The following is a 25,351-nucleotide window of genomic DNA, read 5'->3' as shown; positions in this document are numbered from 1 at the left end:
CTTCAAACTGCCTATCCTGTCTATTTCTTAGCTTTTCTGAAGGAAGGGCTATGTTATACCCTTCTCCTATTCTTTTGTAAGAAACAGTGTGCTTCAGCATACTGTCATCTATGTCCACTAACTGATTACCACATGCTGTCAAAAAAGTCCTGTCAAAGCCACCAGCGGGATACATGCACCATGAAATATGACCTATCCTTAGGGAGTGATCTAGAAAGAAAATGCAAAAGGGAGCGAGAAGCTGTTATCATCAACTAAGGTGATGTAAGCTTCTATAATTAGAATCAGTGAAACTGAAGGAACAATAAAAGGCACCACCATGTTTCTACTCTTTACTACACTGGCAGTTTGTCTCAAACATTTTTCATACTCACACAAAAGAACACACTGAAAAAAAGAGGAGTCAGTGAAATACATTATATATCATGTATAAATCTACAGTTTTGAAACAGCATATTAATTTTCAAAAATAAAATGCCAATAATTTAAAGTGCCCCACAAAACAATAAAATCTCATTTTAAAATTAAACTATCAATATTGTCTCTATCTATAAATGCCTGCATTACATTAGATTACCTTTTTATTACTTCTCTAATTTTAAGAACTACATTTTCTAATACTATAAAAGTCAAATACAGAAAATAGTTCAGTTATTGAACAGATAACAAATCAAAGTAAAGGCCATAACAACTAGAACTAATTTATTTGCTATGCTTGAGTAGTTATTAATTCTTTCTAACCAGAATCCTTCACAAATCATTGTCATAGACTTATATCTTAATATGTTAATACTGAATTGCTTAGACAATAATCAAGAGAGTTTTTTTTTCAAGCATTTACTGTGTAAATCATTTCAAGTATGACAAAAACCTTTGATTCTGGTTCCTTGTGCAAATCCATATGAATCAGTATCACCTTTAGCAGAGGGAGAACTATCCCATACAGCCAGAAGGGTATGCCCTGTTCTTTCCCCAACACTCCTGAAGTTCATATATGGTCAATGATAGAAACAATTTTTTTTAAATGCCTACCTACTGAGAAGATAGCAATATTTATATAGAAACTTAAAAAATAATTTTCATACCCTAAATCCTGCAACTTAATTTTTTTCTTTAATGTTTTTGTATTTTTAAATACTTTTGTTTCATTTATTTATTTTCATGTGGTGCTAAGGATCAAACCCAATGCTTCATACACGCTAGGCAAGCGCTCTACCACTGAGCTATAACCACAGCCCAATTTAATTTCTATGACTCAATCAGAAGGAAATGATCAGTCATTTACAGATTTACAGGAGAGAATCTGGAAGCTGCATGAGAATACAATATTAAAAGTAGTATTTTAAGGGAAAATTTAATTGCATGAAAAATGACAATATATAACTAAATATTCAACATTACCTAAAAGTAGTTAAGAGATCTGAACTAATCAAAAACATACATTTAAAAGTCCTTAGCAATAGTAGCTATCTTCAGTTTTGAGAGAACTCCTTCTTAATATCTTACATTTCCACAATGTTTTTTGTTTTAACAAAAAATTTTAAAAATTTTGTTCAATAACACTCTAGTGCCCTCTTAAATAGGTACAAGTACCTTTTACCAAGAATATATAAGAACCTTCTACCAAGAATTCTGTTATTATTCAGAAAACAAGACAGCAGAATTCTGCTAGAAGGTATTAGACAACCAGGAACAAAAAAGAGCAAGTTCTTGAAATTTTTAAGACAGAAAGCACCGTGAAGAATACAACATTTGTTCAGAGTCCCTAAGGTTGTAAATAGGATGAGAGAAAACGTGATTTAGAAAAGCTGCAGATTCTCAGAGGTAGAGCTCCAAATTTCTGAGGGGCAGAATGATCATTACTTACTATCTCACACACACAAATAATAATAGCAAAGGCTCAAAATACATAGTCCTGGGTTTAGAAATAATAGAAAATTGTTTATTCACTCATCATTTTATTCTACAAATATTTACCAAATATCACATATAATTAAAAACAATCAGAATGAATCAAGCCCACAAATATAAAAGTTCACAGTGTGGATAGTTTCCTCATCTGTGACTATAATTTATATAGCCTGAATGAAATTCTGATGAATGATGCAACAGGTGTGTTTATACCTCTTTCATCCTGACTTGATTTTAAACTGTTCTCTGGTGTTCTATGGAGATATTATAGCAATCACACACTTGCACTAAAGTCATTTAATTTTCTCATGTGCAGGTTAAGGGATGATTCCTATTTCACACTACACAAATTGATAAATCTCTCTCTCTCTCTCTCACACACACACACACACACACAGACACACAATCCTTAAAAGCAAAAACACTCTTTGAAGTCACACTCATGGACAAGTGGTAACATTTGCCATTATTCAGTGCACCACCATAAAGGTGCTAATTGGATCTCGTGTCTTAATTATTACATTTTTTTCAAATGCATTGACAAGTATCCTTAATCTCTCTAAAAATGCTCTAAATCCAATCAAAACATGAAGCATTACAGGAGAGAGAGAAACAAAAAGTGTAATCACATTAGAAAGAGCCACTTGCTGTATTAATAATGTGTGAGACTACAATGAAAGAGTAGACTACAATGAAAGACTAATAAAAGTCTGGGTGAAAAAAAATATGCACAAGAAGTCTGAGCAAAAGGAAGCATTCCAAATGTAAAACTATGATCAATGATGCTGCCATAAAATCCCTCTTTTCAAGCTGGTTTCATGTCTGTACAGGTTCAGTTACAGAGGTAACAAGGAGAGGAACAAGGCTAGAAGCTTATTGTACACCTAAAAATATAAAAAAGCAATCAGAGGGGCTGGGTTGTGGCTCAGAGGTAGAGCGCTCGGCTAGCACATGTGAGGCCCTGGGTTCGATCCTCAGCATCACATAAAAATAAAGATATTGTGTCCAACTACAACTAAAAAATAAATATTAAAAAAATTTTAAAAAAGTAATCAGAAACCACAAGAAAGAAAAATGTTATGATTTAGTCTATTAACTGGAGATCTAGTTAAGGAGACAATAAATATATTAAACATCCACTCTGACACACTTCTATTTAAAAATACAGCACCAGAAGAAAGGAGACACCAACAAAATTTTAAACCTTTGAGTAATGCTCTGATTTGTATTTGGCTCAATCATATTTCTAACTGAGCATGAATAATACCTCATATTTCAGAGATTCACTTCAGGTTAAACAAAGGTATACATACCTTTGTGCTTGACTTTCATAAAACCAATGTTTCACACTTATTGGTCCTGGCTTAATTTTATCGTATAACTCTATGTATATACCAACATAAAAAATTCAACTCATCTAAAAACATTGTTATATGCTATTTTAAATGCCACAATTAAATTTATATAAAAATATAAAGCAATAAAATTTTGGGGGGTGGTAGTGAGGACTGAATCTAGAGCCTTACACATAGTATCAATGAGCTAATTTAAAAACTTAAAAATTCTTTAATAAGCTATTGTTAAATTTTGTTTCATGTTGCCATCAGAATAGAGTTGAATTATATGAACATACTGCATGTACTGATGTGTAACATCCTATGGGACCAAAGAAGATAAGAGTACTCTTAAGACAAAAGGTCAGAGAAAGCTTCTCTAAAGAGGTCATGGATGAATGAAGTCTTGGGAGCTAGACATGGTGGGACACCATACTGCATCAAAAGACTTTAGCTAGATGCACAGATTTTATACATACATTTATCATTTAACCTTGTCACCCACTCCTGGATATGCCCCAAAGATATGGTCCTAAATGTTTATAGCAGCTTTATTTAAAATAGCCCCATCAAAGCGCAGAAATATTATTAGGTAAGAAAGCTCATAAGAACCTTCCAGACAAAGAGAATAAGATCAAAGGAAGGAACCTTCCAACCTAATGGGGACAGGAGGCTCTAGAGGTAGAGTGTAGCCAAATAAGGCAAACGCTCATATAACATACAATCTCAAGTCTTTTCAAATGATACACTGAATGGGGGGGGGGCACCTGTGCTACATTTCTAACATATATTGTTTAAAATACATTTATTACCCAAAAAAGATTTGGATTCATTATGAAATACACAATCCCCTGAAATTTAAAAGGATAAGACACAACACATAAAAAATATACAAATTTTTTATATTCTACCATATTCTTCCCATAGTCTGGAAATTATTTCACAATCTTAAATTTTAAGATATTTGGTCTGCACACTGGCCTTGCTAATTACCATCATAAAGCCCCTCTGCCACATCTGAAGTTTTGCTTTCTACAGTTTCAATTACTGTGGTCAACAATATTCTAAAAATATTACGTAGAAAATTCCAGAAATATACAATAAGTTTTAAATTATGTGCTCTTCTGAGTAGTAAAATAAAATCTGATTTGTTCTTTCACTTTCAGAACATGACTCATCCCTCTGCCCAGTCTATCTGTGTGGCATATGCTACCTTCCTGTTAATGACTTACTAGCCATCTTGGCTATCAGATCAGCTGTCATAGTATATAGCACTTGAGTTCAAGTAACCCTTATTTTATTTAATAATGACCCTCAAATAGAAGAATAACAATGATGCTGGCAATTCAGATATGCCAAAGAGAAACTATAAAAGTAGTCCTGTAGTCTGAGGTTGCTAAGATTTATAGTAAGAATGAACCTTCTACCCAAGAACTTATGAAAAAGGAAAAAGAAAACTGTATTAATTTTGGTGCCACATCTCAAAGTGCATAAAGGGATAAGTTTTTTTTTTTTAAAGAGAGAGAATTTTAATTTTTTTTTAATTTTAGCAGACATAACATCTTTATTTGTATGTGGTGCTGAGGATCGAACCCAGGCCGTACGCATGCCAGGCGAGGGATAAGTATTTAGTTAAGATAAAAAGGGCATTCAGTTTGTGGGTAGAAGACATGAATAGAAAACATATTCCAATTGATGGCAATGTGTCGCACCAGAAATCATGAACACTTCTGCAAGAGATCCTCTGAAACTCAGTTCATCATGCCATTTACTGCAAATAAGGGATGGTTATAAAGATTTAGAAATAGGTTTGGATTGAAAAATTAAAAAATCAGAGGAAAGGCTCTGTCTACCAATGAAGAAGCTGCTGTTTTTTTGTTTGTTTTTGGATGGGGATAGTTGGCTAATCATTGTACTAACTTCAAACCAGCTTAATTTTACTTTTCCTACATTTATTCTCCCTAAGATCTGATTCTTTAACTTACTTGTTTTCATTTACCTTAACATATTTTGGTAAGCACTTTACATCCAGATTGTTATGGTTTGGATCTGAAATTTCCTCAATAGCCATGTATTAGAGGCTTAGCCATGAGCCCCTGTTGCTACTGGAAGGTGATGGGTTCTAGATGGGGGAAGTAGATCATGTGAAGTAGACCTTTGAAAGGGATATTTTGTACTTGAAGTCTTTCTTGGATGCTATGAAGTAAGTACCTCTGCTCCACTATGCGCTTTCTGCCATGATGTACAACCTGGCTAAAGACTAAAGGGATGAAACCAAGTAAGCATGAAGTGATACCTCTGAAACTGAGCCAGAATAAATCTTTCCTCTTTTAAGTTGATTTTCTCAGGTATTTGTCAGAGCCATAGGAAAGCTAACACACTATACAAGAGATAAACATCATTTTACAAGCAACAGGAAGATAGTTTTTGAATATTTATAATAGTTACAGCAGCAATGTGAAACTTCTGACATTACTGAATGTTTTTTTCAGGGCACCAGACACTAGGCAAAACCCTTTTTATATATTCTCACATTTAATTCTTTTGCAAACCTGTATGTGATACATCAAAACAGACTTGAGAATTCTTCAGCATTATAAAAAGCAAACAAAACAGACTGAGAAAGGTTATATAATCTGCCCAGAGTTATACAGAAAGCTAAGAAGTCTGATCAAAGAACAAGTGCTATTCTTTTCTTTGACAGGCAATATGCTTTGAGGATATAATGTTGATGACTCACATTTTTAAGGCATGTAAATTCTGAGGAGGGAAACAGGCAGTCAGATGAACAACTATAATGTAGAAAAAACAGTTGCAGAAATATTGTAGAAACAGAGATGAATACCTAACTCTTTCCAAGAAAAGATCATGGAGTCCTTCAGTGAGATGATCTAGAATTGAGTCTGGAGAATGAATAGGCTTTTGCTAAGAAGACAAAGAATAAAAGGGCATTTCAAATAAGGCAGTACATGAAAATATGGCTTCTTCAAGGATAGGCAAATTTGTCATGGCCAAAATGGAGGGAATATATATAAAAAAAGAAAAGATAAAATTGGAAAGTTGAGTAAGAACATACCTGTGTTGTCCAATATGGCAGCTATTAGCCACATGTGGTTATTTATGTTTAATAGTTCAAAATCAAATAAAATTAAAACTTTAGATCCTTAGTCTTACTAGCCACATTTTAACTGTTCCAAAGCCACAAGTAACTAGTTACTACCAATTTGGTTAGCACAGAAAGCATTTTCACCAACGCAGCAAGTTCTACTAGACAAAACTGGTTTAGGTCCTTATATGCTGAATCATTGGAATTTTTCTGGTGGTAGAGCATGAAACGATTTTAGAGTTTAAATAAAGGAATATTGTTACAGCTTCACTAGAAATGGCAAAAACAAAATGAATGAACTAGTTGATAGTAAGATGATGGGGAGAATGCAGGGAACAGGGATAGCAGTATAGGAACCAGTTTAGAGAGAAAAGAACAAATTTAAAAACAACGAAGTGATTTCTGTTGATAAAGAGACTGTTCAATATTTCCTAATTTAAAAAGTTTTCCAAATCTAAACTGCAAACACATTGCTTGTACTGTTGACTAAGGGAGTTTAGGAGATGCTAATTTAACAGTTCTACAAAGAAATCAATGGGCATTAAGGTACCAACACAGGGAAACTAAGATAAGAGCACAAATTTTAAACACTCAAAGAAAAAAAAAACCCACAGATATTACTGACTATAATAACCTCGCATATGTGTTTCAAGTACTTCAACAAACATCCTATAATGCATGGTATTACCATCTTAATTTTTAGAGGTGAAGTGATTAAAGCACAAAGGATTTTTAAAAAAAAAAACTGCCCCAATCATACATTTAGTAAGGAAGAACTGAAGACAGATAGCTCATATACTTTCTTCTTTTTTTTTTGGGGGGGGGGTCACGCAGGGGCGGAGCAGTACTGGGGATTGAACTCAACCACTGAGCCACATTCCCAGCCCTATTTTGTATTTTATTTAGAGACAGGGTCTCACTGAGTTGCTTAGCACCTTGCCATTATTGAGGCTGGCTTTAAACTGGTGATCTTCCTGCTTCAGTCTCTAGAGCTGCTTGGATTACAGGCGTGCGCCACACTGCACCTGGCTAGTTCATACTCTTTCTACTTGGTTTAAAAACTTATCCTACTCCCCAAATATTGTTCCTGAACATCTTTTTGCTATTTTTAAATACCAAATACTACTTTCTCAAAGGTCAAAGCCCTGAAATTCTGAGAATAACTGAAGACATTTAAATTTGTTACAACCTCTGAAAGTATTTGAATATTATACAAAAAAAATGTGCAAATGACTAAAAGCTACATAAAAAGAAGCTCAATGTCTAAGTAATAAGACCCCAATGAGATATGGTATATAACTATTGGAATTTTTAAAGTAATATTAATACCTAATTCTAGCATGTGTTGATAAGGATGAAGAATAGTGGTCATTTTCATAGATAACAAAAAGAACATAAAAATAGCACAGCCAATCTAGGTAACAGTTTGGACGTTTCTTATAAAGTTAAATCTACATCTATAATATGATCTTGTCACCCACTTCTGGTATTAGCCTAAGAGAAATGAAACTATATGTATCAATAAAGGTTTGTAAGTAAATGTTCAAAGATTTATTTATAATTGACCAGAACTGGAACAAGTGAATTATCCAAAAATATGTAAAAAGAGAAAAAAATTGTGGTATATTCATATAATGGAATAATTTGGCAATGAAAGGGAAGACTAATAAAACATCTAACATGGGTAAATCTCATAATCATTAAAATTAGTAAGAAACCAAGCAAGACAGGATACACTTACAGGATGCCATTTATAAAACAATTCTAGGAAAAAACCCCTATTTTACAGTGACAGAAGCAATTTAATTTCCTCAGGGTTGAGATTTAGAAAAGGATGGACTACAAAGTGAGACAAGGAAACATTTTAAAATGTTCATTATCTTGATTATGATGATAGTTATAAAGGCCTAGATATATGTCAAAACTAATCAAATTGTACGCTTAAATTTGAGTTTTACTCTGCTGGGCCTGGTGGCACAGGCCTGTTAACACCAGCTACTCGGGAGGCAGAGGCAGGAGGAATGCAAATTAAAGACCATCCTGGGCAACTTAGTGAGACCCTATCTGAAAACAACAAAAAGGGCTGGAGTTGCAGCTCAATGTCAAGTGTTGCTGGGTTCAATCTCCAGTTCCAGCTACCCCCCTCACACCTCCACATACAAAGAAAAAAAAGAAAAGAGAGGAAGAGGGAGTTGGAGATGTATGGTATATTTTCATCTCAATAAAATTTGTAAAAAGCTAACTGGTGCAAACTGAGGAATACACAATGGGCTTTAAAAAATGTTACTATTACTATAGAAGTGGTCTTTATACATTAACCTTTCACATTAATATGATTGTCATTTTTATACAAAGCAATGTATGATGAATCTATGAAAACATTCAAATGAAACATCTTTTTCAGTCATTTTAAGCATGCCATTAGAAAGGAACTTTAAAATTCATGAAAAATATTTAATACTTATAAACCCTGATGCACAGGGTGTATACTAAATCCTAACTGCCACAAAACACAAACATTCTGTATACCTTACAAATTCTTTACTTTCAGCACTATGGTAAGAAAAAAACCGGTAATCTGCTAATTCAAAAAGAAACTGTAGGGCTACAGTTGTGGCTCAGGGGTGGAGCACTTTTCCTAAATGCGTGAGGCACTGGTTTTGATTCTCAGTACCATATATATGTAAGTAAATAAAGGTCCATCAACAACATAAATAAATAAATAATAATAATAAAATAAAACCTGTAAAATTTCCAAAGCTGTCCTCAAAAAGAATGAGTTCTCCTAATTTTACAGAAAACTCTCCCTGAACAGTACAGGTTGCTCCACCATGGTCCACCTTTGAGAAAACGGAAACTGAACTAAGGAAAGTCTCAACAACTTTAGCCATTTAATAAGTACTTTGATGTGCATGCGCCCTGAGACCCTTGAATCCACACACTGGTTCCTCTTTGTGGGAACATCTGGTCCTATTCTCTGAGGTCATCTGTGGTATCAATGATGTAGGTGTCACAGTTAAGCGGGACTCGAGAACCTAGGGATATGTACTCTCTTCTGATCTGTTCTGGATTTTCATCTGTTTGTTGGCCTTGGGCTTGGGAATTCCCTCTGATTGTCTGTTTTGTTTGTATCCGACAGTGCCCCTTTTAAGACATGGCCAGTACTGCATTGATTTTATAGGTTGGGATCTTATAGCTTGGGAAAGCCCTTGGCTGGTCAATTTAAAGGTTTCCATCTGTCAGCCATGGTTTTGGGGCTCCTCTCTGGTTGTCTCCGTTTCTTTTTTTTAAAATCTTGCAATTGGAGTTGGTCTGTCAGAGGTAAAGTGAGGTGAAGAAAGGGCCATCTATAAGTTTAAGATAATGTTTTACTGTAATGAACTGGCCTTTTAAATAACTTTCTATGGCCTTTTAAATAACTTTCTAAATTATTGTACAATCTTGCAGTTGGGTTTGGTCTGTCAAAGGTAAAGTAAGTGGAAGAAATCTGTATGTGCAGGTCTGTTTTAAAGGTTCTTGTATGTCAGCCCTGTTTCTGTGATCCCGTCTTTTTTTGGGGGGAGGGGGGTCTGTTATTGGCCCCTTAAGACATGGGCCATTGATCTTATTGGTAATCTCTTGAGCAGAGATAGGTTGGCTGAAGGGTCACTTACAGGGATAAGCCTGTCTAAGAGAAAGAGAGTTTACTGTAACACAATATGGCCTTAAATGGCTTTTCTGCATTATTATATAATCTTGACCTTAAAGTTGGTCTGTCAAGGGTGAAGTATATGAAAGAGATTCTGTATGTATAGGCATTTATGCAGTTATATGATAAAGGGACCGAACTGTCAGGAACTAAGCTGAAGGTGCCAAAAGGCACTGCCTTTGGTGTGTAAAGATAGCAGGACACCAGAAAAAAGGCTAAAAAAAATATAAATCTTTTAAACCCAGTGCTGTTTCTCTGGGTTTAAAAGATTTATATGCCTGGTCCTAGGCAGCCACAAATCTCTTCACTGTGGTCAATGACACCAGTCCTAAACAGGTGGGGTGGGGTATGATCCCAGAAAAGCTGCCTAGGCTGTAGAAAAATGGTCAAAGAGAATTGGACCTCTGCCCTGCTTTCCAGCCCCTTTTGACCAGGCTGCTGGCAACAAAGGATGTGGCAGTAGGTTCCAGCACTGTCAGTTTATGACCTGGCGACAGGAATAGTCTCCCCTTGTAAGATCTGACAGGAGACCCAATTTGGCCAGGGGATATTCATCACTGGGGCAAAGCAATTCTTTTGCTACAATACTATTCCATCAAACTAAATGCCTGGGGACACTGGCAGAATAAATAAATGCACCTGCCTCTTCAAAGGGATCTCAAGAAAATCTAAAGAAAAGTATGGAAAGGGCTTCCCCCACTGCGTATCAATAACCTAGTATAAGGAAAAGGCCCAAAAGGAGTCTCTGGGTATAACCGACAGTGGGGAACTCACTTAAAGTCCATGACATTGTGATAATGATAACTGAGACAAGTCAGGTTCAAAATGTCCTGTGCTCCAACCCCTTAAATGCAACCTGGGAGAAAAAAGATTAAGGCACAGTTTTGTATATGCTGGATTGTCCAACTGTTTCCTGGGATGAAATTTGTTGTGTAAATTAAATGCACAGATAATATTCATAAGGACTGTTTCAGAATGTTAATTTAAGAAAGGGTTCAAAACTAGAAAAAAATAAAACAAAGTCATACATATTGAAATATATTTTAGTATGGAAAACTGGAAAGGAAAACAAATGTTTCTGGATGAGAAAATATTTTGTTATTTAGGTTATAATAATACTGTTCATACTCAAAATATATGTGACTAAGTATATGAATGCATCTGAGAGCTGTATCTAAGACTTGTATTATGTAAAAATTTATAAAATGAGAAGTTTATGTAAGTTTACGGACAATATAACCAGTAAGTGCTTTCTTTTACACATTTTCCTAAATGTATAAGAGATTTAAGGCTATCCTCTGATTTTTGTAACCCATGCAGATTTGTGATTATCGTTAACGTACACTCCAGATTCTAAATTGTGATTTAAAAGTTAAACTTAATTAAATGTAAAGCTTAGGAGAACACTTTGCCAAGCTGGTGTTATCCAAACTAAAGTTATCTATACCAAAACAAATTTGTATAGAAATAACAAATTTGTTATTCATGTCATTTGATGTTTTATAGCTTGATAAAGTAACCTGTTGCCAATAAGTTATATACAATTTTATATTACTCTTCACACTGGAATTGGAATTTAAATGAATTTTTGGAAGATAATAAGGAGATCCTGATCTGCTTAAAGGTGACACTGTAAAACACAGAAGCATTCTGCCAATTTTTCCACAAAAATAAAGGTAAAAGCTCTCTAAGTCTTTTTTGAATTCATGTTTCAGATGTAATGTTGTACTATGTTATTTGTAATCAGCCCTGTCTTACCTGAGATAAGGCTCTGTCTCCTCCTTACTCCCATGTTAGAATTCTCTAAAACAGGCTGGATCATTTAAGGCTTTATTAAAAAAATTTGATTTTTGTTTTAAAGATTACTGTGATCTCAAACAGGGGATATAATACATAAGTAAAGGATCAAGATTACAAAAATAATTTTTCTTGGTTCATAGCTATTACAAAAATGAAATATATTTTTGTCCTGTTAATTTCACTTTGTAGTTTCCTTGTAAACTTTATAACTGTTGCCTATTAAGTGTTTTGCAAAGGTACTGCTTGTATAAACAAACAAACAAAACAACTGGGTAATTTGAGATAATAAGCCATCATCTACAGGATAGACAGTATATAATGCTGACTTTCAGTACTAATACTAACCCCCTTAAATGAAAGGGGTATCTGTAAAATTATAGATATTGAAGTTATAACCTGTTACTCCCTCTTTAAGATTGATTAAACTGGGTTGCTGGGTGTTTAAAATAAAAAATTTGGAGACCAAAGTCAAGGAAGTAAAAGGGCCAAGGAAAAAGCAGCCAACATTTTGGCCCTTGCTCTCTAAGGTCAGCCAAGACCCAGAGAATGATGGGACTCATCTCTGGGCCCTGTAACTCCGTTGAGTCACCTGATCAGGAAAATTGAGGGGACCCTAGAGAACAGGAAGCCAACCAGTGCACACTCTGAAAAGAGGAGGGTTACTGGAGATGGAAATGTCCCTGATGCTTACAAGAGAAGCCACGTATGGTCTGCCAGACACTGACCCATCCTGCTGAGTGGCACCACTGGTAGAGGAAAGCTAAAGAAGCCTGGAGGCTTTGCCCATGTCCCCAAGAGTCATCTCTGAGGTATCTCAGCTGGCTTTTAATAATAGATAGGAATAAGGTCATTTCTGACCAACTTTGTCTTAAATACCTGGCAGGAGACTATAGCCTAATAGCACAGTCCTACATGTACATTTAAAAGGAAAAATGCCACAGTCTGGCTGGGCACAATTCATGAGCCATTTGTCAAGCAGAAACGAACTTTATTTTTAGAACACACGCTGTACCACAGAGCTCTTCAAGAATTCCCTCAGATCCAAACTGCCACCACCGGCTTCTGGAGAGCCTCTCAACCCCTACTCCTCCCGCTCTTGAGGCCGATTGGCTGGGTCATGTGGGTGGAGCCAAAAGAGTCCCCCAGTGAGCAGCTCCGTGGTCTGAAAGGGCGGGGAAACAGCCCAATGAGCATCACCACAGAGGAGCCAATCAGCTGTAAGTTTGCTGGGCCCTCTTTGGCTGTGGCTCTCAACAGAAAAACAATAGTTTTTTAAATGTAACTTAAGATGTACACTTGTGTCAGCCCTACCAAACCTAAGTGAAGCTGGAGGCTACAAAGGAAGGGTTCTTGTATGAACGTGCCTAATAATAATGATCACAAGAGGGGCTGGTATTGTGGCACAGAGGTAGAGAGCTCGCCTAGCATGCATGAGGCACTGGGTTTGATCCTCAGCACCACATAAAAGTAAAATAAGAATATGTGTCCACCTATAAATAAAAAAATTAAAAAAATTATGATTACAAGAGTCACAAATTTGTCTTAATTTGAGTCTGATTTCATAGACCTACAAATCTTCCTAACTTTCTACACTGGTGAATTTGATTTTTTTTTACTGGTAAGATTGTGAGTTACTGTCCTCATGATTTTCAGAGGCTGGCTAAAATACAAACTGTTTTGTGTTAATTATTTACAAAGAAGTAATGCTCTGCTGTCTTTATTGTTATCTTAGCATAATCCCTGCCCTATGTATGCCTTGTTCAGTCACCTGCCATATGCCTCTGTGGACCTCTGTACTGCTCTGATGCTGAATGCCCTTAAGTGCCCATGTCCCACATGACAGAGAACAAGTAACAAGGTTAATTCCCTCAACTTTGCTCCCTTTCAGCAGGAAGCACTTTGGACATAGAAATGGAATATAGAAATGGGGAAATGTAACATTGGTCCACTTTATGCTTTGAATATAGCCCTTGCTGCTCTTCCACTTCAACTTATTTTAAAAATTGACATGTTTCTTTCTCTTCCTCTCTCTTTGCTCCTCCCTAATCTCTCCCTTTCCCTAATCTCAGGGGAAACAGTATTACCTTTCTTCCCCATCCTAGGCAGAATTATCTGTCCCTGAGTATATAACCACCATAGAAACAAAGTAATCCAGACTTTGGGAATGGCAGCAGAATATCTCAGAAATGACTATTTCCCAAATTAACAAGTGAATTAAAACTCCATAGAGAGAACACATGGAATGTAGCCTTTGAGTTTCTTCTTTAAAATCCCCTGTTCCTGATGATGGGCAGAATCACAGTCTTTGGAACAGGAGTCCCCTTCGTTTCTCCTTTGGTAGCAAAGCAATAAATCTTTTTTCCCTTTTCTCAAAAAAAAAAAAAAAAGAAAGAAAGAAAGAAAGAAAACAGAAAAAAAGGACCTCATAGTACTCATAGTGGTTACAAAACCAATTCTCGACTTTCACAAATACTATCAAGATTTTTGATACAGAGCATCATTACCTAGAACAACTGCTAGTAGGTAGCGCTTTGGCCAGATGCACAGATTTTACATAACTGATAATTTTAATTAAAAGTAAACAAGCCAGGCAAGGTGGCAAATGTCAGTAATCCCAGCTACTTTGGAGTGTAAGCACAGGAGGATTGCCAGTTTGAGGCCAGCCATGGCAATTTAGGGAGACTGCGTCTAAAAGTAAAAAGGACTGGGCTGGGGCTGTAGCTCAGTGGTAGAGTACTTGCCTTGCAGGCATGAGGCACTGGGTTTGATTCTCGGCACCACATAAAAAAATTAATTAAGTAAAGGCATTGTGTCCATCTACAACTAAATATATAATAAACAAATAGTAAATATAATATATAAATAGTAAATAATAAATAAGTAAATCGTAAATAAAAAGGGCTCAGTAGCAGAGTGCTTGCCCAGCATGTACAAGGCCCTTGATTTAATCCCCAGCAATGCAAAAAAATAAAAAAAAAAGCCTCTCAATGCTGCATTTTCTCAACTGTCTACAATATATGATTTTAAGAAAAAGACCACAATTAATTTAAGAAATAGAAAATGCAAGTGTTATGGCCTTTTATGAAAAAAGCCTTCTCTAACCTGGTTTAATGGTTAATAATCAGTTAATCTTAAATCAACTTAGTTCTCCTCTTCCTATGATTTGTCAAATTTCTGATAGTATTTGGTTAAATAACTACCTAATACTAACTGTGTAAGTCTAATATGCAAAAATTGCACATAAAGAGGTATCAGTAAACAGAATCCCAAGCAGTGTGCCTACTGCTCTGTTCTGCTCCATTTGGAAGACCAGTACACACAAAAGAAAACAAACTTTTTTTTAGCACACTAGAGGGCTAAAAGCAAAGGACCGATAAGCATAAACCACAAATACCCAGAGATAATATAGTATTTGTTCAGATTTTATGACATAATACCAAAAAGACTTGGGAAAAGAACATACTGAAGTTGAGACAGGAATAAACAACAATAAAAAAATCAAAACACAACAAAATATGTACTCTCCAGCTTATATAAGAATAAAATAGTTTTAAAGTTACTTTAATAATTCTTCTGGCTATTTTTTCTTCAAGAAATTAACATGTGGAAAGGCGCTGGGGTTGTGGCTCATGGTAGAGTGCTCGCCTAGCATGCACAAGGCACCGGGTTTACAGGCATACCCAGCACAGCTATTCTCCAGAAATGAATAAAGTAAAAACTAGGGGAACTTATCACCACAAGACCTTACAAAAGATGCTTAAGAGAGTCCTTAGAAGTGAAAGAAAGATAACCACCATTATGCAAACACATGAAAGTACGAAAATGGAAGAACAGACACACAAAACAGAAAAAAAATCAAATCTTACCAATACAGTAAACTACCAAATCACAAAATGAGCCCATTTAAAAAATGGATATTCAAAACAATTAGAATAAAACTAACAAAAATCAACAATAATCTTGAATGTAAATGAACTTCTCCAAATAAAAGACACAGACTGGATGAATGCATTAAAAACCAAACCAAACCAAACCAAACCACAAACAAACAAATAAGGACTCATCTATCTTGCCTGTAAGAAACTCACTATAAGAAATTCATGTGTAGGAAAAATTCTACACAAATAAAAACCAAAAGTGACCAGGAGTAGCTATGCTTACATAAGACAAAAAAGACATGAAGACAAAAGTTCTGAGACAGACCAGGCATGGTGGCACATGCCTGTAATCTCAGTAACCTGGGAGGCTGAGACAGGAGGATCACAAGTTCAAGGCCAGACTTCGAAATTTAGTGAAAGCCTCAGCAACTTGGAAGAGACACTGCCTCAAAATAAAAAGTAAAAAAAGAGATGATAAAATGGTTGTAAATGTATATGTACCTAATGCCAGAGCATGCAGTTTTAAAAAAAATTATTAGCTAATAATAGCTAAAGGGAGTCACAGGTTCCAATACAACAATAGTAGGGGACTTCAACACCCCACTTTTATCAATGAATAGAGTGACAAAACAACAACAATAAAGATACATTAAACTATATTACAGACTGAATGGACCTAACACAGACATTGACAGAGCATTTCATCCAATAACTGCAGAACACTCACCATTTTCATAAGCATATGGAACTCTCTAGAATAGAGCATATATTAGGGCTGCAAAAGAAGTCTTAACATTCAAGAACACTGAAATCACATTCTATATCTTTTCTGACCACAGTAGAACAGAACTAGAAATCAACAAATAAACTTATACGAATATGTCAAGAAAAATTATAAACAACTTAGCAACGCACCTCAGGGTCCTGGGGGGTGGGTATAGGGGTGAGGGCGGGGTAAGAACAACCCTGAAATTAGAAGGAAATAACAAAGATCAGGGAAGAAATAAATGAAGTAGAGATCAACTGAATAAAGAGTTCTTGTTTTTTTTTTTTTTTGGTACTGGGGATTCAACTAAGGGGCACTCAACCACTGAACTACATCCCCCAGCCCAATTTTGTATTTTATTTAGAGACCGAGTCTCTCCAAATTGCTTAGTGCCTCACTTTTGCTGAGGCTGGTTTTGAAATTGTGATCCTCCTGCTTCCCTTAGCCTCCCCAAGGCGCTGGGATTAAAGGTGAGTGCCACTGTGCCCAGTAAGAGTTGGTCTTTTGAAAAAAAAAAAAAAAATCAACAACCCTTTCGCTAGCTAGATTAACCAAGAAAAAAGAGAAGCCCCAAATAAAATCAGAAATGAAAAAAGAGATGTAATAATTTATATCACACAAAAAAAGAGCATTAGGAATTATTATGAAAAACTATATATTAAATTGGAAAACCTAGGAGAATGGATATATTTCTGGCCAAAAGTGACCTAGAAAAATTGAATCTAAAAACTATGAACAGACCAATATCAAGTAATGAGATTTAATCAATAATAAAAACAGCTCCCAACAAAGAAAAGCCTAGATTCACTGGCTCCACTGCTGAATTTTACCAGATATTTAGTGAAGAACTAACCACTTCAAAAAACTAAAATGGAAGGAACCAATCTGAATTTAGTCTATGAGAACAGTATTATCCTGATACCAAAACCAAATCAGGCGGCAACAAAAACCAAAAATTTTTATATCCATATCCCTGATGAACATGCATGCAAAAATTTTCAACAAAATACTAGCAAATAAAATTCAACATCACATCAAAACATCACTTACCACAATCAAGTTAGATTTGTCCCAGGGATCCAAGGATGGTTCAACATAGGCCAATCAATAAACATTCAATATCTCTTCACAATGAAAGCCAGGAATGAGCCAGGCATTGTAGCTCATGCCTGTAATTTCAGCTACTTGGTAGGCTGAGGCACAAGTTCCACAGGTTCGAGATTAACGTGGGCAACTTAGTAAGATTATGTTTTAAAATCAAATTTATAAAAGATGTAAGGATGTAGAGCACTTATTTAGCAAATGTGAGGTCTTAATACAGCACTGCAAAGCAAAATAACAACATACTTCTGAACAAGTATGGAAGAATCATACTTCAACATAATAAAGGGTGCTATGACAAACCCAAATCCAAATCATAATGAATGGAGAAGGGGGGATGCTGAAAGTGTTCCACTAAGATCCACTAAACAATGGTGTCCACCTACTATCACTGCTCTTATTAAATAGTTCCAGAAATTTTAGCCAGAGACAATTGGGCAAGAGAAAGAAATAATAACCATATTCAATAGAAAGAAGGAAGTAAAATTATTCTTATTTGCAGATGATATAATTCTCTACACAGAAAAGCCTAAAAGTTCCACCAAAAGACTATAAGAATAAGTGAAATTAGTAAAGTTGTAGAATAAAAAAAAAAAAAAATCAACATACAAATAAATAGTATTTCTATATATCAATAATGAACTTGTTGAAAAGGAAATCATTAAAGCAATCCAATTCACAATAGTTGTAATTTTTTTTAAATACCAAGGAATAAATTTAACCAATGAAGAGACAGACCTCGAAAATAAAAATTATAACGCATTAATTAAAGAAATTGAGGAAAAGATAAAAAAATTAGAAAGACCTCCTATGTTTGTATATTAGGAAAATTAATATTGTTAAAGCCCACATTACTCAAAGCAATTTACAGATTCAATGCATTATTTCCTATCAAAATACCAATGACAATATTCACAAAATTAGAAAAAAAATCCTAAAATTCATATGGAACTACAGAAGACCCTGAACAAAAACAAAAAAACAAAAAACCAACCAAAAAAAAAAAGCTGGAGGCATTATAATATCTAATTTAAAGACATATTACAGAGCGGGTATGGGGGTAGGAAAGGCAGAGGAATGAGATGGACATCATTACTCTAAGTACATATATGAAGACATGAATGGTGTGACTCTATGTTGTATACAACCAGAGATATGAAAAATTGTTGAATATATGTATAATATGAATTGATAAACATTCTGCTATCATATATATCAAATTAGAATAAATTTAAAAAAAGACATACAAATGAGCCACAGTACCAAAACAGGATACTAATGGCATAAAAACAGAAAATCTATATACCAATGGAAAAGAATAAGGTTCCCAGAAATAAAGTTATGCAAATACAGCAAATTAATTTATGTATTTTTGTTTGTCTTATGTTTTAGTGGTCCTGGCATCAAACTTAAAGCCTTACACATGCTAGGTAAGTGCTTTACCACTAAACTAACCCCAGCAAACACTGATTCTTGATAAAGTCTGAAAAACATGATGCTGGAAAAACTGGATTATCTACAGGCAAAATACTGAAAATTGTTCCCTACTCTATATAAACATCAAATGAAAATGGATCAAAGACTTAAATGTAAAACTGATATTCTGAAACTACTAGAAGAAAATGTAGGGGAAACATTTCAAGGCATTAATATATCCACTGACTGTTTACATCTGACCAAGCAACAACAACAAAAAAATAGACAAATAGGATTACATGAAATTAAAAAGCTTTTATACAACAAAGCAGATAATCAACGGAGTGAAGAGAAAACTTATAGAATGACAGAAAATGTGCTGACTACTCGTCTAATAGAGAATTATTATCCAGAATACATAAGGAATTCAAAATATTTAACTGAAAACTAAAAACAAGTAATTCAGTTAAAAGATGGACCAAGTGATCTAAATAGGTACTTCCTAAAAGAAAAAATGCCAATGGCTAACAAATATATTTTCAAAATGCTCAGTAATCATCAGCCATTAAGGGAATGAAAATTGAAACTACAATGAGCTATCATCTCACCCCAGTTTGAGTGGCTATTATCAAGAAGACAAAAAACAAATGCTGACAAGAATGTAGAGAATAAGCAACTTTCATACCATCTTTGTAGAAATGTAAATTAGTATAGCCATTATGGAAAACAGTATGGAGGTGCCTCAAAAAAAAAAAAAAAACCCAATAGTATGGAGGTGCCTCAAAAAACTAAAAATAGATCTACAATATGATATAGCTATCCCCACTCTTGGGTAAGTAAACAAAGAAAAGGAAAAAGGCATACCAAAGAGATATCTGTATGACCATAACCCTGTTCACTGTGGCACTATTCCCAAGAGCTATGATATGCAGTCTGTCTCAACCTAGGTACCAAACAACAGGTGAATGGATAAAGAACATGTTATACACACACACACACTAGAGTATATTCAGTCATAAAGAAAAATAAAATCCCTTTTTGCTGCAAAATGGATGGAACTGGAGGATTTGATTATCTTCAGTGAAATAAGGCATGTGGAAGCTAAAACAGTTCATCTGAATGTAAAATAGTAATTTCTAGAGGATGAGAAAGGTGAGGGGAGAGTGGGTAAAAAGTGGGCAGATAAACAGTGACTGGATTTGATCAGTGCATGAATGCTATTAATATGTACAATTAATACATGTTAACCAAAATTAAATGTGTTTTAAAAATTTAAAAACCAGAAACAATTTAAATAACCAAATATTGGAAGCCAAATAAATTATGGCAATCATTAAGAACACCATTGGGGCTACAGTTGTATTGTGTCTCAGTGGTACAGTGCTTGCCTAGCATGTGTGAAGGCAATGGGTTTAATCACATAAGATAGCATCACATAAAAATAAATAAATAAAAATAAAAGTTTAAAAAAAAATAGTGTTGGATGTCCAGTGTAACTTCACATCAGTACAACCACAAGAATGGGAAGTTATACTCCATGTGTATATGTCAAAATACATGCTACTGTCATGTATAACTTAAAGGAACGAATAAAAATTAAAGGAAAAAAAAAGAATAGTGCTGGGGGCTGGGGTTGTAGCTCAGCGGTAGAGTGCTTGCCTTGCACTTGTGAGGTATTGGATTCGATCCTCAGCACCACATAAAAAATAAATAAATAAAACAAAGATATTGTGTCCATTTAAAAAAAAAAAGTACTGAAAAAATCATTTACCAGCATTCAAAGATGTTGAGATTATATATTGTTTAAAAAGTTACAAAACATTATATATTTTAAGTTTTTGAAAGTTGTGAAAACAAACTACATGCTGAAAAGCCTTTAACCAAAAATCTATAAAATGTCATCAATGGTTATATAACTGCATGGTGAGAATGGTTTTTAGTTTTTAAAATACAGACAGAAATGTGTCTGTAATAAGGTAAAACAAGACAGCTTAAATAGTGATACAAAATTTATTTTATAAAGAAAAAATGGTTAAAAAATTGAAGGAGAAAATGAACCTTGGGTAGCTCTGAATGTGGTAATAAGTTTTTGAACTGGTATTGTTTACTATCAAAAACAGAACACATTAAATCAATGAAATGAGGCACACATGAGAAAATCTTTAGAAGTTGCTTTAAATTGAATACTTGGTTCCAGTAAACAACTACCTTAATCATCTTTTTTATTCCTAACATAGAAAGGCAACATTTCTGTTTCTGACAACCAAAAAGATACTCTTAGGAGTTCTACCAATCATCTATTCCTCCAAAATGAACCTTTATTATCATATTATCATTTAAATAAAACAAACAAAAGAGGAAAAGAAATCAGGACTCCTTGGAAAACTGATTCTATGTAACCACCTCCTGAAAACCACTCATGAATTTATTTATTTTTGGATTATCCTTTATTTCTTTATCTAAAACAGCAGTTAAAAAAAGAAGCTATCTACAATTACAAAATTTAAAGACTTCTGAACAAACAACTTATATTTTTCTGGTATTACAAGTTAATATTTCATCTGCTTTTTCTTTTTTTAATATTTGCATTTGAAAACATACCTTCAACAATTGTATATTTTGACACTAGTATACTTTGCATATTTGTCCCACATTTCAAGGAAACTATGTCTTACAGCATTATAAAAAGAAAAAAAGCCTCCCCATTCTATTACCTGAGTTTTCAAATAGGATTCTGATCTATCTACACCACATTCAAGCAATAAAAAGAAAGATCACAAATGTGTCAAAAAATTAACAACTTTTCTGCTTTAATATCTGAATAAAAGCAAAATCAAAACAAAAATTCCCAGATAATATTTCTGATTTAATCAAAGAGAAGAATTTTTAAAAATTATGCATTTGCCTTCCCTTTTATTTACATGTAGAGACCAAAGTGTTGACACTATCAAAAATATATAAAAATTTCATTTCCTATGAAAAATAAAGAAGTTTCATGAAACATCCCCAAATATACTCACAGAAAGATAGCTGTTAATATCCACATCATCAGTTATGGTTTGGCGTTCTCCTCTGTAGTTTATTTTCCGAAACCTTCGTCGAGACTGTCTGGCAGGAATTTCTCTTTGTAGAAAACTATCTTCATTATCTTTAGAATTCTCTACCTGAAACACATGTTCACATTTCTCATTAAACACCCAATTTTTCCATGTTACCGACAGTCTATGAAGTCTTATCAGGCTCATAAGGAATCTTCATTTACTTCTGGCAAGAGACTGCCTCAAAAAAACAAGTCTGTATAGGACAAAGCTCATGAGTTCTAAAAGATTAAAGACAATGTTATAAAAGATCAGGAGACCACAGTTTCCTTCCAGGAAATAGTCTCTTGTGCACATAAACATATATCCTCTAAGTAAAGTCACTTACCAGAAATGAAGGCTGTTTACTACACCTACACATTCAATAATTACAACTTCTAAGTCAATCTAATTACAATTACCTGATGACATACATATTTTACTTAGCAAACAATCATGATTATGATTTACAGTGAAATGCTGAAAATCAAAAACAAAAACAAGTTACTCATTATTCTTTGGTTTTAATTGAGTATATGACAACAACCAAAAGTAAGGCTAGCATCTTTTAATAAAGGAGCAGAGTGGTACATGCTTGTAATCCCAGGTACTCAGGAGGCTCAGGAAGGAGAATGGCAAGTTTGAGGACAGCCTTGGCAACTTATTGAGACCCCGTCTTAAAATAAAAAGCAAAAAATGACTGGGGACATAGCTCAGTGGTAGAGTACCTCTGGATTCAATCCCAAGTACAAAGAGAGGAGACAGAGAATAATTAATCTCATATCCACAGGTGACAAATGATGATTTCAGTTTTCTCCCACAACTACTTTTACTATTAATGTCATACCTCTTGTTAATATTACAATATCCTAGGCATCAAAATGCTATCTAATCAACATTCCCAGCTTATCTGGTTGTTTTCCAAATCTTAGGCCCAATCACTTTTCAATTGTCAATTCTTTTGTACAAGCCCCTCCTTCACTTCCACTATCACTATCCCTTACTTGAGTCACTTCAGTCCTGACTATCCCTAATTGGTGATTCAGCTGCTGGGATTCTCTAATTCTATCCTTCATGGTCAGATAAGTCACCTAGATCATTTATCATTAGTGTCAGGTCTGCTGTTTTAAAATACTTCAATGGGACTCTAATGTTTACCAAATACACTTTAAATTTTTATATTTGATACTCAAAGCTACGCACACCTCCACAGCGCCCCACCCCCACCCCATGGAATACTCTTATGACTTTATAATATATATAACAACCTTAGAAAAGTTGTTCTCATCTTTCTCCCCTTAAAAAATACACTCACATAAAAACTTTAATGATATGCAAAACTTCCTAGTGATTTCTCAGAAAGAGTTGAGTCTACCCTATTCTGTTTTAGGTTTTACTCAGTTTTGGGAGGCTGAGGCAGAGTTTAAGGGTAGTTAGTACCAGATAGGTCAATCCTACTACTCATGTGCCTCTCCAAATAAAGAGCTTATATTCTCTCCTAAGTAACAGGTTATTTCCCTCTGTATCTTTATATGCCATCAATTGGACACTACCAATCATTTAAGGTACACCTCAATGGCCATTTCTTCCACAATCACAAAAGACATTTCTCTCCTCAGACCTTGACTGGCTCGGTCTATGCACACACAGACTTCTTATAAATGGTATTCATTTTAGGCCTTTGAAAATGCTGCCATTACTTCTACCCAAAACCCCATTCCTTCTCTGCTAACTTGTTGGTCTCCTACATGTTATTCATACCCACTTCAAACAATCCATCCTCTACTCTAGGATGATATCTCCCCCCTAAAGCACTAAGCATACTCATCACATTTATTTAAGAAAACCTAACTAGCAAGATAACAAGTTCTCCAAGGCAACAACTGTATTATATTCACCTTTGTTAATTTAATACTATGGGATTTGCAAAAATGCACATCACATTAAGTCCCCATGTCTTTTCAAATATGTGAAATTTGAAAAGAAATATGTGCAAGTTCTGGAAATATGTATAAATTCTTCAAGAAATAAACTGGCAGGCCAGGTATTGTGGTGCACATCTGTAATCCCAGCAACTTGAGAGACACAGTGAGGAGGATCACGAGTTCAAAGTCAGCCTCAACAACTTATCGAGGCCTAAAGCAACTTAGGGAGGCCCTGTCTCTAAATAAAATATTAAAAAAAGGGCTGGGGATAGTCTGTGTGGTTAAGTGTCCCTGGGTTCAATCCTGGGTAACAAAAAATCAAAACCAAACCAAATAAACAAAAAATGGATATTTCCCTTAAACTTATATTCATAGCAAAACCCTCCAAAAATCAATGAACCAAATAAAAATTTTAACACCCCCTCCCAAAAGAGAACAAAACAATGTGGCAACTGAGATGTTTACCAACAAAAGAGCTTCACTAAATAAAAGTCAAAGGGTGTTTTAAAAAATGAGTTCCCGGGCTGGGGTTGTGGCTCAGTTGGCACAGCACTTGCCTGGTACATGTCAGGCACTGGGTTCGATCCTCGGCACCGCATTTTATTTTAAAAAATGAGTTTCCCATAAGTAAGGTCTTGACAACAAAAATTAAAAGCAAAATGCCAAATACATAATTAATTATGAACTAATGACTGTATAAAATAATAACATATGGCAAAATTTGTGAAATTAATAAAGCTAAAATACTGAGCAACCGAAATCATATTTGGGTATTAACATTAAAGTCTTAAAAGTTGGCTACTACTAATTTCAGATATTTTAAAGTAGGCATTTAAAAACAGCCAGAAGTAGTATTAAAGGAAAGACCCATACCCTATTTCTAAGGTGGAGAAGAGAAGTGGGAGAAAAGAATTTACTATGAGAGAGAACAAAAGCAATATGAGGCAAAAATAAAGAACATATATATAGCACATAATGTGGCAAAGTAAATACAAATCTATCAGCAATCAGAATAAACATGAATGTCTTTCAGGTTAAAAATTAATCTTAAAATGCAGAAAAAGAGGGAAAAGACCCTAAGTACAAAGGTGCACAGAACCCCAATAAAGAAAATATGACAAAAAATATAAGAAATTAAAATAACAGGTTAATATCTCACTAAGAGACAAGACTCCTAAACTTGATTATCCAATTGGGCCCAAAATGTAGAAAAAAGATAACAAGAATCTAAGGCTGAGTTTTACGGAGAATGCAAGGGTAGTTTGTTAGAAAAATGTGTTAAATTATTATACTAAAAGATAAATAGATTCAGACATAATTCTCTTAGAAATGCAGAAAAGTTTTTTAAA

The 25,351-nt window shown here is 34.6% G+C and overlaps 1 protein-coding gene across 3 annotated transcripts in view; it reads right to left on the bottom strand.

Moving 5' to 3' along the window:
* Positions 1 to 25,351, bottom strand: part of Rapgef6 (Rap guanine nucleotide exchange factor 6) — a 202,993-nt gene that overhangs the window by 98,479 nt on the left and 79,163 nt on the right. For all 3 annotated transcript variants that reach the window (XM_026400134.2, XM_026400136.2, XM_026400135.2), the window contains exon 6: positions 22,021 to 22,164. In XM_026400134.2, the coding sequence (XP_026255919.2) occupies positions 22,021 to 22,164 (144 nt within the window). The remainder of the gene's footprint in view (positions 1 to 22,020; positions 22,165 to 25,351) is intronic.

The sequence above is a fragment of the Urocitellus parryii genome, chromosome 1 (genome assembly GCF_045843805.1).
Source record: "Urocitellus parryii isolate mUroPar1 chromosome 1, mUroPar1.hap1, whole genome shotgun sequence".
Classification (NCBI taxonomy): domain Eukaryota; kingdom Metazoa; phylum Chordata; class Mammalia; order Rodentia; family Sciuridae; genus Urocitellus; species Urocitellus parryii.
The sequence above is the reverse complement of the archived record's forward strand: the minus strand, read 5'-3'. Positions and strand labels throughout refer to the sequence as shown.